General features: G+C 51.8%; 1 protein-coding gene across 2 annotated transcripts in view; it reads left to right on the forward strand.

The window, feature by feature from the left end:
- The window catches only part of Sez6 (seizure related 6 homolog), a 46,601-nt gene that overhangs the window by 23,908 nt on the left and 9,092 nt on the right, over positions 1 to 13,601 (forward strand). For both annotated transcript variants that reach the window (XM_057774903.1, XM_057774904.1), the window contains exons 3-5: positions 553 to 686; positions 8,370 to 8,565; positions 12,123 to 12,308. In XM_057774903.1, the coding sequence (XP_057630886.1) occupies positions 553 to 686; positions 8,370 to 8,565; positions 12,123 to 12,308 (516 nt within the window). The remainder of the gene's footprint in view (positions 1 to 552; positions 687 to 8,369; positions 8,566 to 12,122; positions 12,309 to 13,601) is intronic.

Raw genomic sequence — 13,601 nt, forward strand, 5'->3', positions numbered from 1 at the left:
TTCCTAGCACCAATGTGGACACTTAACAACCACCTGTAAATCTAGTTCCAGGGGATCTGATGCCCTCTTCAGGCCTCAGTGGGCACCAGGCACGCATGTGGTGCACCCACATCTATACAGGCAAAACACTCATCATACACACACACACACACATACACACAATAATAATAGTAATAATAATAATAAGTAAGTGAAAGACTACCTCACAGAATCTTTGTAAGAAATGAACTAGGGTTACATAATAATCACTTAGCATAAGGTGGTTCCATCTTTTTTTTTAAAGATTTATTTATTAAGCATACAGTGTACTGCTGGCAAGAAGGCTGTGAGCCACCATGTGGTTGCTGGGAATTGAACTCGGGACCTCTGGAAGAGCAGCCAGTGCTCTTACCCTCTGAGTCATCTCTCCAGCCCTTGGTTCCATCTTTTCAACAAGAGAATAGACATTCCTAGAGGTTGGCTTCAACACACACACACACACGCACACTTCAGCTAATGCTGACTCTATCCAACCCAAGCTGGTCTTAGTCTCTGTCTCCTCCTGTCTCCCAGGCCCCTGTAGCTGGAATTTCTCAGGTCCAGAGGGCTCTCTGGATTCCCCCACAGCTCCCAGCTCACCCTCTGATGTTGGCCTGGACTGTTTCTACTACATCTCTGTCTATCCTGGCTATGGAGTAGAGATCAAGGTGAGTGGATCCATCAAGAGCAAAGCTACACTTTCCCAGAAATGGGCCTATTGTGGGGAAAGGTAGAATTGCTTAGGGGTACCAGCTGGGTTGGGGGTGCCTAGGGCTTCAGAGATAGACAATAAATGTGGCTGGATTCTGTCTTGTGCACCATCTGCAAGGCCCAGGAGGGCTCCAGGAAAGAGCAAGTGTGCTTAGCCTCTTCTTCGGGCTCGGTAAATGACTTAGGACAGTCTGAGGGAGGAGCTCAGCCTTGGACAGGCAGGGGACTGAGTGAATATGGGTTCTGTATCTGAAGCTATGTGGGGGTGGAGCCAACACAGAATCACCTGTGAAGACGCTGTGGCACCTCATTCATGCATCTGTTTCTCTCTTCATTCGATCCACAAATGCATCCTCTATCGTAGCGAGTGCCGTGTCCTGGGATGCAGATGTGGGGAGGACCGACATGGCCACACCATGGTCAGGTCTGTCCCTCGTGTCCTGAGCAGCTCAGCATCCTCACTGATGCTCTACAGGCTTTTCAGTCTTCACAAAGCTAGATAGATCTTTCCTTTTGTTGCCCCAAACCTGCTTTTCATCCCATCACATCCAGGTCAGAATCCTGGAATAGGGTCACCATGATGCAATGTGGGTTTTTTCTCCTGAACAACATGGATTCCCCTGGTCTTTCTCTTAGTACAACCAAATTCACCCCAAACTATGCCCTGAAAACTCTCATACTCCCCTGCTTCTCTTCCTTCATCACCCCAAACACTGTGTGGTGGCCCACCAGCCATCGCATATTCCCTGGTGTCTCCCCCCTTGCCCGAGGGCCTTGAATCTGCACAGTTCTGAGCCCCTCTGCTACTTTTTGTTTCATAGCTAGCCCCTTCTTTGTTTCGAATAACTTGCAACTGATTGAATGAGCTACAGCTTTTTCTGCCCCAAGTCCCAGTTACACATGCCAGTCCCTTTGCCTGGCTAGACTGAGGACCCAGCACTGGCATCAGTTTCTCTGGGCATTCTTACCTTATCCCCAAAGTCTTGGGCCATCATCCTAGCCCTTGCCACTCTCCCGTGGCTGTGTGCAGCTGCCCACCTGTCTCTGGGTAGACTGGAAGATGCTAGAGGAGCACTTGGTGGTACAAGGGATCAGCATGGGTGTGGAGGAAAATCAGGGACATTTGGCCAGCATCTTAAAGTCTGTTGAAAGTGGAAAGGAAAGCATTTTATCTCTCTAAGGGAAGCAGGCAGGGAGCCAGGAAGGCACAGGGAGAGCAGAAGCCTGGATTGTACCACCATTCTCCCTGCTCACCAGCTAGGGTCCTGTTTCTCACCTGTCCCAGCTCAGAGAGGCCCTGGATCTGGGCGGGCTCCAGGCAGCACCTCCAGGTCTTCCCTCTAGGGCAGTCAGGTTCAGGTCTCCCAACCAGAAAGGGGAGGCAGGGGCTCTCCAACCCGAATTGGCCTCCCCTCTTCTTTCTGCAACTGCTTATTCCTCTTCTGCCGAGCTCCAGGTCCCTCATTGCGGGCTGACTGGAAGGGCAATTAGAAAGAGCCACCCCCTCTCAAGCCATTAGCACTCGGCACCGCTTAATTAAGGTAATTAATGTAAAATCATCACCAAATGAGAGGTGGCACCGGCTGTGGCTCACAGGGTGGAAGGTGCCAGCTGCAGGTGTGAGGAAGGAGATGGGAGGGGGCAAATACCAGACTGGATACCCCACTGCAAACCTAGACTGGCTTTACCTGTCCCTCAACTGAAATCTTAGGCCAGGCTGGGTCCAGCCCTGGTCCCTCCACCTGGAGGGGTATGTATAAGATAACGGGGCAAATGTACTGATGGCTCTGCCTGCCCTTAAGCTGGTCCTAGTCCAAGTCCAAGCCCTATCCTGGATGCCCACCCCTCCAGCAACCCTGGGTCTGGCACTGCCACACTTTTTCATCAGAATGCAAAAATGGTTACCAGGCAACCTTGAGAGGAAAGCCACAGCCCTGGACTGCTCTCAGGAAACATGGCATGTGCTTGCTCGCCCTCCATCTCCATTCCCACAGAAGCAGAGTCCTTGAGGGCTTTGTGGCCTGAGACAGATTCTGAGGTTGAGGGGGTGGGGCACAGAGGGACCACAGTCAGGTCAGGGAAAAAGCAAAGGACAGAACAGCAGGATATAAAGTCGGGGCTACTCCTGGCTGCCTCCCCCAGACCTAGTCCTCTTGGACACACCACACACATCCTTTGGGACCCATAGAGTTACCAATATAGACCAATCTACCCACTACATAGCTGGGGAAACTGAAGCCTACGCAAGGAAAGGGATTTGCCCAAGATCATTCAGTTAATCATTAACAAATGGTCTTTGGTCAATAGGTTTGTTTCATAAACGGAATTTGAGTACCATGTTTCAGTCTCTGTGTTGAGCACTGAGGATGCAGATGTCCTGTACAAGGAGGGGGGGAAATTATAAGCAATGGCCATAGGATGCTCAGGGCAGGAGGGACTGGGGCACAGAAGAGGCATGGGATCTGGGTTCCTCCTCAACCTGGAAGGGTTTTCTAGAAGTAAACACACTCGTTTGGAAGCCTGTGGGGTGACATGCCAGCAACCACTGCTTGGGTTGGGAAGGCGCAGATGTGACAAGCTTGGCCCCTAGAGGCTTCCTGAGATGTTTTGAAAAAGAATTGTCATTGTATAGGCAGCAGATGAGGGTCAGGGGTGGGACTCAACTGTGGGTAACCCCGGTGTACCCCTAGTTCACCAGGGTGTGTGGGAGTTGGAGCTGGGCAAGGAAGACGTGAAGAGCCAGGGAAAGGATGGCATGAAGCACCCACAAATCACACTCCGGAGCAGGTCAGCCAGGCTCCGGGCTGAGGCAGCACCTATCCGATTCTGGTCCGCCTTTCGTTGTCTTGCTTAAATTGCACCAGAATCTCTGAAAGTTGAGTTCTTCCAGTTTGGGCCGTGACGGGCCTCCATAGCCTGTTGCACTGCATGTCTGCCCCTTTCTCCATGACGCTGTAGCCTTCCATGCCCCCTGGGGGTCTGAGCCAGGAGGAGGCCAGGTCAGGTCCTCCAAATTCCAGGGAGGCGGACTTGCTGCAGCTGAGTATTGAGCACAGGGATGGACTCTTTCCTGAACGATCCAGAGAAACCTCTCAGTTCAGAGGACATGAGCCCGGTGACTCACAGGGTCCTGTGTCCTCCCTGGGTGGCCACTCTCTCGTGAGTACTCTGGGCCATTCTGGGCCTGGTGCCTGCCTCTCAGTCCATTTGGCATTCCAAGAGCTTTCCTGCTGCCAGCCTCCATCTTGGCTTGGCTGCTCTCTGTACCATCTGGAGCCAGGGCACAGCTGCCCACCGTCCCTGCCCTCAGGTCCAAGTGGCCCCATTGGCACACAGCTTCCTCAGGCCAGCTGTCGGTTTGATGGGCAGAACACCCTACCCTGCTGAGCCAGGTCAGGACCAGCCCTGATGAGAGCATCAGGGATGTGTGATGGGTTGGGGTGGTGGTTCTGGGCAATTTCTTATTTCCTAACTGGCAGGGCCCATCTGAGGGCAGTGAGAGTAACTGGAAAGTCTGACTTCCTGATTTAGGTCCTTTATCCCATCCCTAAAGCAGACCCTACCCCCCCCATACATACCCCAACACACATAACAGATATTACAGAGAAGTACCAGATCTTAAGAAACTGGAGTCTGGTTCTGCCTTCTGTAGCCCAGTTCTCAGTGATTGGCTAAGCCCCTGACCTTCTCTAGGCCTCAGTTTCTCCCTCCATAAAAGGTTAAACTAGATCAGTCCCTAACACTGAGTCCGGACACTCTTCCCTAAGCTCAGCTGCACAGTGGTCCCTCAGACCTTGGCCTTGCTTTCTGGTTGCCACAAGATGGGGCCTCTGTGAGGTGTGGGAGTAGCCAGAAATCTGGGAGAGTGACACACAGGCTCACCCTGGTGTCCACCAAAAAAAAATGACAGCAATCATCTTACTTGCCTTACTGCAATGTGTGTCTGTCAGTCAGATGCTACTGACTAGACACGTGACCTTGGGGCTGCAGAAGGCGAGCTGAGCCCTCCCTACCTTTCATCCAGGAAGAACCAACCCCTCTCAAAATGACTATGTTTTCTTTTTGAACTTCTCCCTGGTCTTCCAGAGGCAGGGTAGTGTTGGACAGCCCAAGGCCCTATGGGAATTGTCCTTCTAGCTCTCTCTGCTTCTGGCTCCCGCTGCCTGGCTCCCAGGGCCCCTCCTGTCACTGAATGGGGTGTGGGAAGACAGCCCTCATGAGCAAAGCTGACATTTCAATCTGCCTCCCTGACTCTTCAGATGCCTGCAAATTACACCAAGACTTCATCTCCCCCCTTGTCCAACACCCAGCCCTGTCTGGCCCCTGTCAGCCTGGCCCTCCAACAAGTGACAAATTACCTCGCAGCTTCTGCAGCAGGCCTGCAAGTGGATCTTCAGAACCCAGAGGATCCACACGGAACAGCTATCCCTGGGTGGCTCAGGGAGCCACATCCCAGCCCTCACCCTCAGGCTGAGCTGGGAGCCAGACCCCCCTCCCTTCTGGGCCCAAAGAAGGGGGTGCATAGATCTCAGCTCTCAATTTCCCAAGCTATACAGATTGCCAGAGAAAGGATGGCTCATGGGAACTCAAATCCCAACATCTTGAAAAGGCCAGGGCAGGCCAAGCCAAAATCCACCTCCCTGCTAAACCTGGGGCCCTGGAGCCTGGGAATAAAGACGTCTAGAAGTCTATTTCTGCAGGTGATAGCCCCAAGAGTCTGGGAGGGGAACGAAGCTGCCTTGTGCCTCCAGCAAGGCAAGACTCTGCTTCTTAATAGCTGTGTGCCCTTTTCAAAGTTCCTTAACCTCTCTGAGACTCTTTTACCACCTTGACACACTGTAGATGCTCTATGAACGGTCATCATTAGTGCATCTGCCACCAGAACAAGATCAAGTGCAGGAAGTTAGAACTTAAGTAAGAGATATTAATCTCTGAGAAACTAGGAAGAAATGCCTCCTTGATTTCAACACCTCTGCTTCCTCCTCCTACACCCAGCTCTTAAAGGCACTCTAAGATCCACCTGCACCATGCTGATCTGAGAACCGCCAAGCCCGACGCTCTCCCGCTCTCCCCTTGAGGATCCCTGCTGCCTGCATTCGGTGCCACTTAAGGCAGAATTGTATGCTGCCTGGAATCTCTCGATAATTACAGATTCCACGTGTGTGAGGCTTGTTTTCCCAACTCCAGCATCACACAATCTCCAAGTTTGAAGGGACCTCATCCAGCCTCCGCCTGCTAGGGATTCCCTGAGGGATGTCCCCAACAGATGGTCAGGCAGCCGCCACCCAAATGTGCCTGGGCGGGGAGCTCCTGGTAGAGGAGGCGCTTTTGCCCCTAGCATCCTGCTTTGAGCCTTCTCTTCAACACCCCCCCCCCCCCGGCCCAGCCCCATCTGATATTTTTCTTCCGGGGCTGGGAACTTCTTCTCCCAGATGCTCCCCACCACCACCACCACCTTAGTTCCCAGAACATGCCAATCCTCAGTCACAATCAGAGAAGTCCCTCTAAGCCTGGTAGTACCCGTCTCCTTGGACCTGATTGGGCTCAACATGTCATGCTTGCCAGCTCATAGAGACACACTTGTGAGGGCCAAGCCTCCAGAGGCCCACATACCTTTCTTCCACCCCTCCGTGCTAAAACTGGCCTATGAAGAGCATATCCTAAATACAAGTATCTTAAGTATGTAGATGAGGAGAGGGTGGTCTGACGGAAAGCCTGGAGAAGAGCGGTCAATGGTTTGGTGGGGGAAACTGAGGAAGGCCTACCTCTACAGGTAGGGAAAGGGGAGGTAAGTCCTGTGCTAACCCCAGGAGGGCAGGAAGCAGGAGGGACTTTTGTGGCTGCGCTGAGACTGGGAAAGCCTTGTCTCTGAGCAACCAGAAGCTACCAATGGGGTTGGAATGGGAGAGAGAAGAGGTCTGACCTGGGGCAGAATGAGTTGGGGGTAGGAGGGGTCGGATGTGGTCAGAGGCCATTCTCAGAAACAGTGGGCAAAAGGAGGAGAAGGAGGAGCTGTCTGAGATGGCTGGGAGATAAAAATCGGAAAGGGTTTGGTGACTCAGGGGGTGCCCCTTAACCAGAATAGGTGGTTAACTCTTGAAAGCCCAACATTTAAACCATTCAATCAGAGGAATGAGCTACAGAACTTAGAGCTTACAGATCCGTTTCCATTGCTCGAGTACCTCATTCAAATCCAGAGTATGAGTTCATGGATCTAAAGTGGGGTCTAAGGGTCGCCCCATTTCTTCCCTTAACCCACCCCTGTGGGGGATGGTATTCAACTTGCTATGTAACCAAGGATGACCTTAAACTTCTGAATCGCCTGTATCCACCTTCCATGTGCTGGGATTATGGGCATATACTATCACACACAGTGTATACAGCACTCAGTATTAAACCCAGAGCCGCTTGTGCGCTAAGCAAACGCCCTACCAACTGAGCTACATCCCCAGCCCTGATTCCGTTCTTAGAAGCGCCCATATGATGTGGCTGCTGCTGATCTAGGGGCCATATTTTGAGTAGCAAAGCCCTGCCAGGTGTGGTGGCACACACTCGCAGTCCCAGCACTCAAGAGGCTGAGGCAGGAGGATTACGAATTTGATGCTGGCCTTTGCCACATGAGACTCAATTAAAAATAATAATTTGTTTTTTGGTTTTTCGAGACAGGGTTTCTCTGTAGCTTTGGAGCCTGGCCTGGAACTAGCTCTTGTAGACCAGGCTCGCCTCGAACTCCCAGAGATCTGCCTGCCTCTGCCTCCCGAGTGCTGGGATTAAAGGCGTGCGCCACCACCGCCCGGCAAAATAATAAAAAATTAAATGAAGTGCAACCAGTGTCCTTGCCCAGGAACGTGGGGTGAAGATGGGTGAGCCCCTCTATTTCTAGACTCCCAGTTCAGTCTAGTGCTCCTTCTCCCAGGGCACAGCACCTTTCCCCTCTGGTCGGAGTCTGTGGTTGTCTGACCCTTGAATGAAAGCATGGCACCCAGGCGCATGCTCACGGATTAAGGACCTGAAGAACAGGATGGTTCAAAGGAGCCACTGCCAATCAAATGAAGTAATCAGAGCAAGTATCATGGCATGAAACAAGGGCAAGCTAAGGGGCCAGCAGGAGCCAAGTTTGGCAGATCCTATAGGGCCAGCCAGAGAGGCTGGCTTCATAGACTCAATGGAGAAATACTAGGCGATTTAAACAAGAAAGCCCCGGATGAGCAGCAGGGACAGAGACTACTAATGGCTTCAGTTCAGGAAATATTGATGAGAAGGGAGGGGTGGGTTAAGTCCTTGGGGCAGGGAGGCTGGCTTTGGTGATCTAGGTGAGTAATGGCAGGGATGAGCTAGGGAAGTGGCAGTAGCGAGGAAGTCGAGATCTGCAGTCCAAGTCAAGATCTGCAGTCTGTCTGACAGACTGACTGAATGGACGTGGGACATGAGGTGGCGCACAAGGTCGGCAGGACATGAGAAGTGTGCACAGCATACAACAGGAGTGACCAGGGAAGCTGGAAACAAAATGGGCCGACTACGGGGCCTCGGGGCTCCAGAGTACAGGAGGCTCACGTGTGACCCTGATGGGTGATGGTCAGCAGGACTCAGGGACAAGAAGTCCTGATAGTGCTGTTTTGTTCTCTCCCACCCATCTGCAGGTGGAGAACATCAGCCTTCAGGAAGGGGAGACCATAACAGTAGAGGGCCTGGGAGGGCCTGACCCATTGCCCCTGGCTAACCAGTCTTTCCTGTTACGAGGCCAAGTCATCCGCAGTCCCACCCACCAAGCGGCCCTGAGGTTCCAGAGCCTTCCACTACCTGTTGGGCCTGGCACTTTCCATTTCCACTACCAAGGTAAGGCCTGAGCCACAGAGAGGAGCCAGCCAAGACTGGCCGCTCTCCTAGTGGGTTTCCTGTTATTACAGTCTATGTCGGGAAGGAGCTGAAGGGCCTTGACAATGACCATCTGGAGGTCTTTAGCTAACCAGACTGGCTTTCCTCACCCACCTGGGATGCAGCCTATGCCCCATGTGGCAATTCAAAGTGCCTCAGGAAAGAAGGGGGGGCATGATGAAATGGGCCATGCACTGGCTGAGGGAACAGGCTTCTTGCTAGTTGCTGACTTTGAGCCCTTCGATTTCTCTGACTTTTTCTCCCTCTTTAGTACTCCAGGTGTCACTTTTAATTTTTAAAATTTTATGCATTTAATGCATTTATTTACTTACTTTATGTGAGGGCAATTTGTGGAAATCAGAGCTCTCCTCTCCTTTTACCATGTGGGTTCGGGGATGAAGTTTAGGTCGTCAGGTTTGGCAGCAGTGCCTTCGCGTCTGGCCGTCTCTATGGCCCTTTTTGTAATTTCAATAAATAAGACAATTCCATAGTATAGAGAGAATCAAGACTAGCCATTTGCATTGAGCGTGGTGGTGCACACCTGCAATGATAGCATTAGAGAGGCTGAGGGAGGCAGATCTCCCAGTGTTGTAAGCTCCAGGCTAGCCAGGCTACACAGTAAGACTCTACCTCAAAAATTTAAAAAGAAAAAAATTAGCTGGAAATGGTATCTCACACCTTTAATCCCAGCACTCGGCAGGCAGAAGCAGGTCTACAGGCCAGCCTGGTCTACAGGGTAAGTTCCAGGACAAACAAAAGTAAAAATAATAATAATTAAAAGTATTTAATTGGAAATTACTCTTTTTTTTTTACCCTATAACTTTTTGATATTTTTCTTTTGTTTTGTTTTTCAAGACAGGGTTTCTCTGTGTAGCTCTGGTGGTTTAAGTTAAATGAAAAGTGCTTAGTATGTCCTTCATTAAGGAAACTAGTATTTTACCGTTTGCAGGATGAAGGAGGGAGGCAAAGCTGCTGCTACCCCACAGGGGTCCTTCCTGCCCATCCCCCACTGCCCACCCTGGACAGGAAGTCAGTTCCATCCTTTGCACAGGTTAACTTTAATTCAGACCCTGGAGTGCTAATAGGGAAATAATTGGTAGGAACAATCAAGGCATTGTCTTGCATTTGGCATGGACCACTTCTGCAGACCCGCGGGGGTGGGGGGGGAACTGATGGATGGCCAAGAACTCTGGAGCTAGGGATGCGTGGACCCTGCCTACTCACCTTGTCGAGGCTTTGTCACCCGAACTAGAGGAGCAGCCTGGTGTGACAGCAGGGATCCTAATGGTGGACAGAGGTTGTTCAGGCCCTCAGCGGAGGTAAAGCCCCGCCCCCGGCAGGGATGACTGCCTGGGCGGCCCCTTCATTCTCCCTAATGGCTCATCAATCCTCCTCGGCAGCAGGCATAATTTCATGCCACAGTAACCTTTTCTCTTGCTGCAAATTCCTTTGCTCAAAACTACAGTCCCCTCTTTGTGTGGCCAGACAAAAGTGGCAGAATGCACTGGGGCTGGAGGCCGAGCCACAGGGAGCAAATCCCTAGCAGAGACTTGGAGAACTGGCCCGCTCCCGCTCTTTGTCCCAGAAGCCCTCCCTCCTCTGCCCAGTTTTTTGTCAATGATCAGCTCTTTCCTTAATGAGTGTAATTCCCCTAATTATAGGCTGTAATTAGCCCTGATCCCAGAGATGGGAACAGGGGGAGCGTGTGCTCACAGGCACTTCTCCTGGGCTGGAGAGAGAGGATGCCCGGGAGAGTCAGTGAGGGCCGAGAACCACGCCTGCGCATGCACATTGTACAAGCCGACGAAGGAGGTCACAGTTGTGAGCTTCCACACAGGCCTTGCGGTCACAGGCCTTGTGGCGGGACAGATTCCTCTGGCCCAGCCCCAGGCTGGGTGGGGAGGCAGAGGCAGAGTGCCTGATAGACCCCTCCCTCCTCCATCCTAGCATTCCTGGCACTGGACTTGGCTCCAGAAACAGCCGCCAGCAAGAAAATAACTCAACAGATTGTGGTGGTGCAGACTCCCTGGGAACAGTTGGTTGTCATGGCAATAGGAGGAAGCTCATCTTGGGAAGTGGCACTTACCCATTATGGAGTCTGGGGGCGCCTCTCAAAGCCACCAGCCTCCTGCTTTCACATCATCCCAGCCCACTCCCTTCCCTGGCTGTGCTGGGAGGCACAGGGAAGCTGACAGGGAAGTGCTGAGTCTGACCTGGCCTATAGCTCCCAGGACGTCAGCCTCTCACCCCTCTACTCTGGGTAGAGTCCTCCCTATCCTAGCCTAGCGGGGAGGAAATGACCTGCTGAACAACCTCCAAGGCCTGCCTTGTCTGTAACTATCAGGTTTCTCTGACCGCTGACTGGGGTCAGGTAGGAAGCAAGGGGCACTGAGGAACTCGGATCCCCACCCTATCTTACACTTGCAGTACACAGGCCCCCTGAACCTCAGTCTCTCCAGACCTCAGCTTTCCTTACCTTAAAATGGGTTAACAGCCCCTACCTCACCTTTCTTCCATGGCTATTATAGGTACTAAGTGCGAGGGTGTGAAGGTGTTTTAGGAGCTGGAAAGTACAGCAAATGTAAGAATCTGTCGGGACTCCTGACTGCCAACATTGCCAGTCGGCTGGGGCATGAATTGTGTGCTTTGTGCCAGGCACTGCACATATGGCCTCTCATTTAACCTCCCCAGCCTTGGATGCAGTACTCTAGATCACTGATTAAACAAAGGAACCAAGGCACAGAGCAAAGAGGTAACTTGCCCGAGGTGGCACAGCAAGTAGTGGAGTCTGCATTTAAAGCCAGGGAGTCCTGGTTTAGCCAAACCCAGAACCCATGTCCTAGGCATCGCCCTATACCACCTGCCAATCACAGCCAGCCTGTCAGTGGTCATACCCGCAAAACTCACACAGTAACTAAGAATAAGACAGGTGTGAGAAGCCTCAAAACCGAGTTGCTGTTAACTCGGGCTCTGGAACCTCATCTCTCCAGAGGCAACCCCCTTTCTAGTCGCACAAGGCACACAGACTCAGGCTCTGGAACCTCATCTCTCCAGAGGCAACCCCCTTTCTAGTCACACAAGGCACACAGAGACATAGTCAAGCCTTCTCTTCGCTTCTCCCCTACCTCTTAGAGGCTATTTCTGGGGCTTAGCCTAAGAGTCGGGATATGCCAGGCAATTTTATGAGATTTGCTGCCGCTATATGGGCATATATGGTATAACAACTCCAAAGCAGCCAAGTTTCCCAGAAACACTAATCCCACCTCCAATTTCCAAGAAGGTGAGTGGGACTTTCCCATATCCTCCCATTGTCTTTAAAAGTTTAAAAGTCGTTGACTGGTCGGGGTGGGTGGGGGACTAGAAAGAACCTCCACAGAGAAAGCTTAGGCAGGCTGCCAATGTGTTAGTGGAAATGGGACACTTCTGTGGAACTCCCAATGCCTCCTCTGAGCCCAAAGACACCTAGAGCAGGCTGTGCGGGCCCTGCCCCTCCTCACTGTCACCCGTTCTCTCTGTAGCCTATCTCCTGAGCTGCCACTTTCCCCGGCGTCCAGCTTATGGAGATGTGACTGTCACCAGCCTCCACCCAGGAGGCAGCGCCCGCTTCCACTGTGCCACTGGTTACCAGCTAAAGGGTGCCAAGTTCCTAACCTGTCTCAATGCCACCCAGCCCTTTTGGGATTCCCAAGAGCCGGTCTGCATTGGTGAGTGGGTCCCCACAGAGAAGGCTCGGTGCCAAGCAGAGGAGTAAAGTGGGGGTCATCTTGGATCGCCATTGCTGTCTGGAATTTCACTTCTTTTCTATAAGGAAGTCAATATATGGTTGCACATCTCAGCGGTACTGAACCAACCTACATTTATTCTCCGTTATGTCAGCATCACAGGTTGGGCTCAGAGTTGGTTTTCCATGTTGGCTGAGCAATCTATGAATGTAGAGAGAAAACAGGACCAATCAGGGATGATTCATGTCTTGGCAGATTGCTAGCCACAGGTGGCCTCAGGTACCGTCTGCAGTAGCTCTCCAGACATCACAACACTGCCATTCATTGGCTGATTGCTAAGAAACTCTCCTACTGACCCCTCTGGCCTGGGATTATCTTTTCTTCCCCCAAGAAAAGGCTGAGCTGCTTGTTTGGGCCCAGCAGTGAGGGTTTCTGGGCCATTCCAGCACAGATTTCTTAGAAGGTGTGTGGAGCCAAGAAGGGACCTGAGTCAAACGGGGCTTCTATCCTCGGAGCCCCACAGTCCCAGGGAAGGCGGGAAGAAGGGACCTAGAGATGCTGGAGAGGTGGTTCAGTAGTTAAGACTGCATACTGCTCTTGTAGAGGACCTGAGTTCTATTCCCAGCACACAATCAGGCAGCTCACATTTGCCTGTAACTCCAGTTTGGGGATCCAACGCCCCCTCTGGCCTCCACAAGCCCTGCACTTGTATGTACAAGTCTACACTCAGGCACACTCGTATAAATAGGACTTTTAAAATAACAAATAAAGCCGGGCGGTGGTGGCGCACGCCTTTAATCCCAGCACTTGGGAGGCAGAGGCAGGCGGATCTCTGTGAGTTCGAGACCAGCCTGGTCTACAAGAGCTAGTTCCAGGACAGGCTCCAAAACCACAGAGAAACCCTGTCTCGAAAAACCAAAAAAAAAAAAAACAAATAAACCAGGAGCATAGATCACTAATTCTAAATCAGGGAGTTTAAAGTACCAAGGAAATCATAACGTGGCTGGCATGGTAGTCACGACTGAAATCCTAGCACCTGAGAGGCTGAGGCAGGAAGGTTTTAAGTTCTAGGTCAGCTTGAGCCACAAAGTTAGACCTTGTCAAAGGGTGAGGGTTGAATTTGTCTGGGTAGAAAGCAGCCGTGCATTCCCAGTTGGGACTGGGATAGCTCCCTGGAGGAGGTAGCCCTGGATGTTTGGCATTGCTATGCAGGGAACAATGTAAGCTATGATGGAGGGGCACAAAGGAGAGGGTGTTTACAGCACAGAAGACAGC

Source organism: Chionomys nivalis, chromosome 7, assembly GCF_950005125.1.
Source record: "Chionomys nivalis chromosome 7, mChiNiv1.1, whole genome shotgun sequence".
NCBI lineage: Eukaryota > Metazoa > Chordata > Mammalia > Rodentia > Cricetidae > Chionomys > Chionomys nivalis.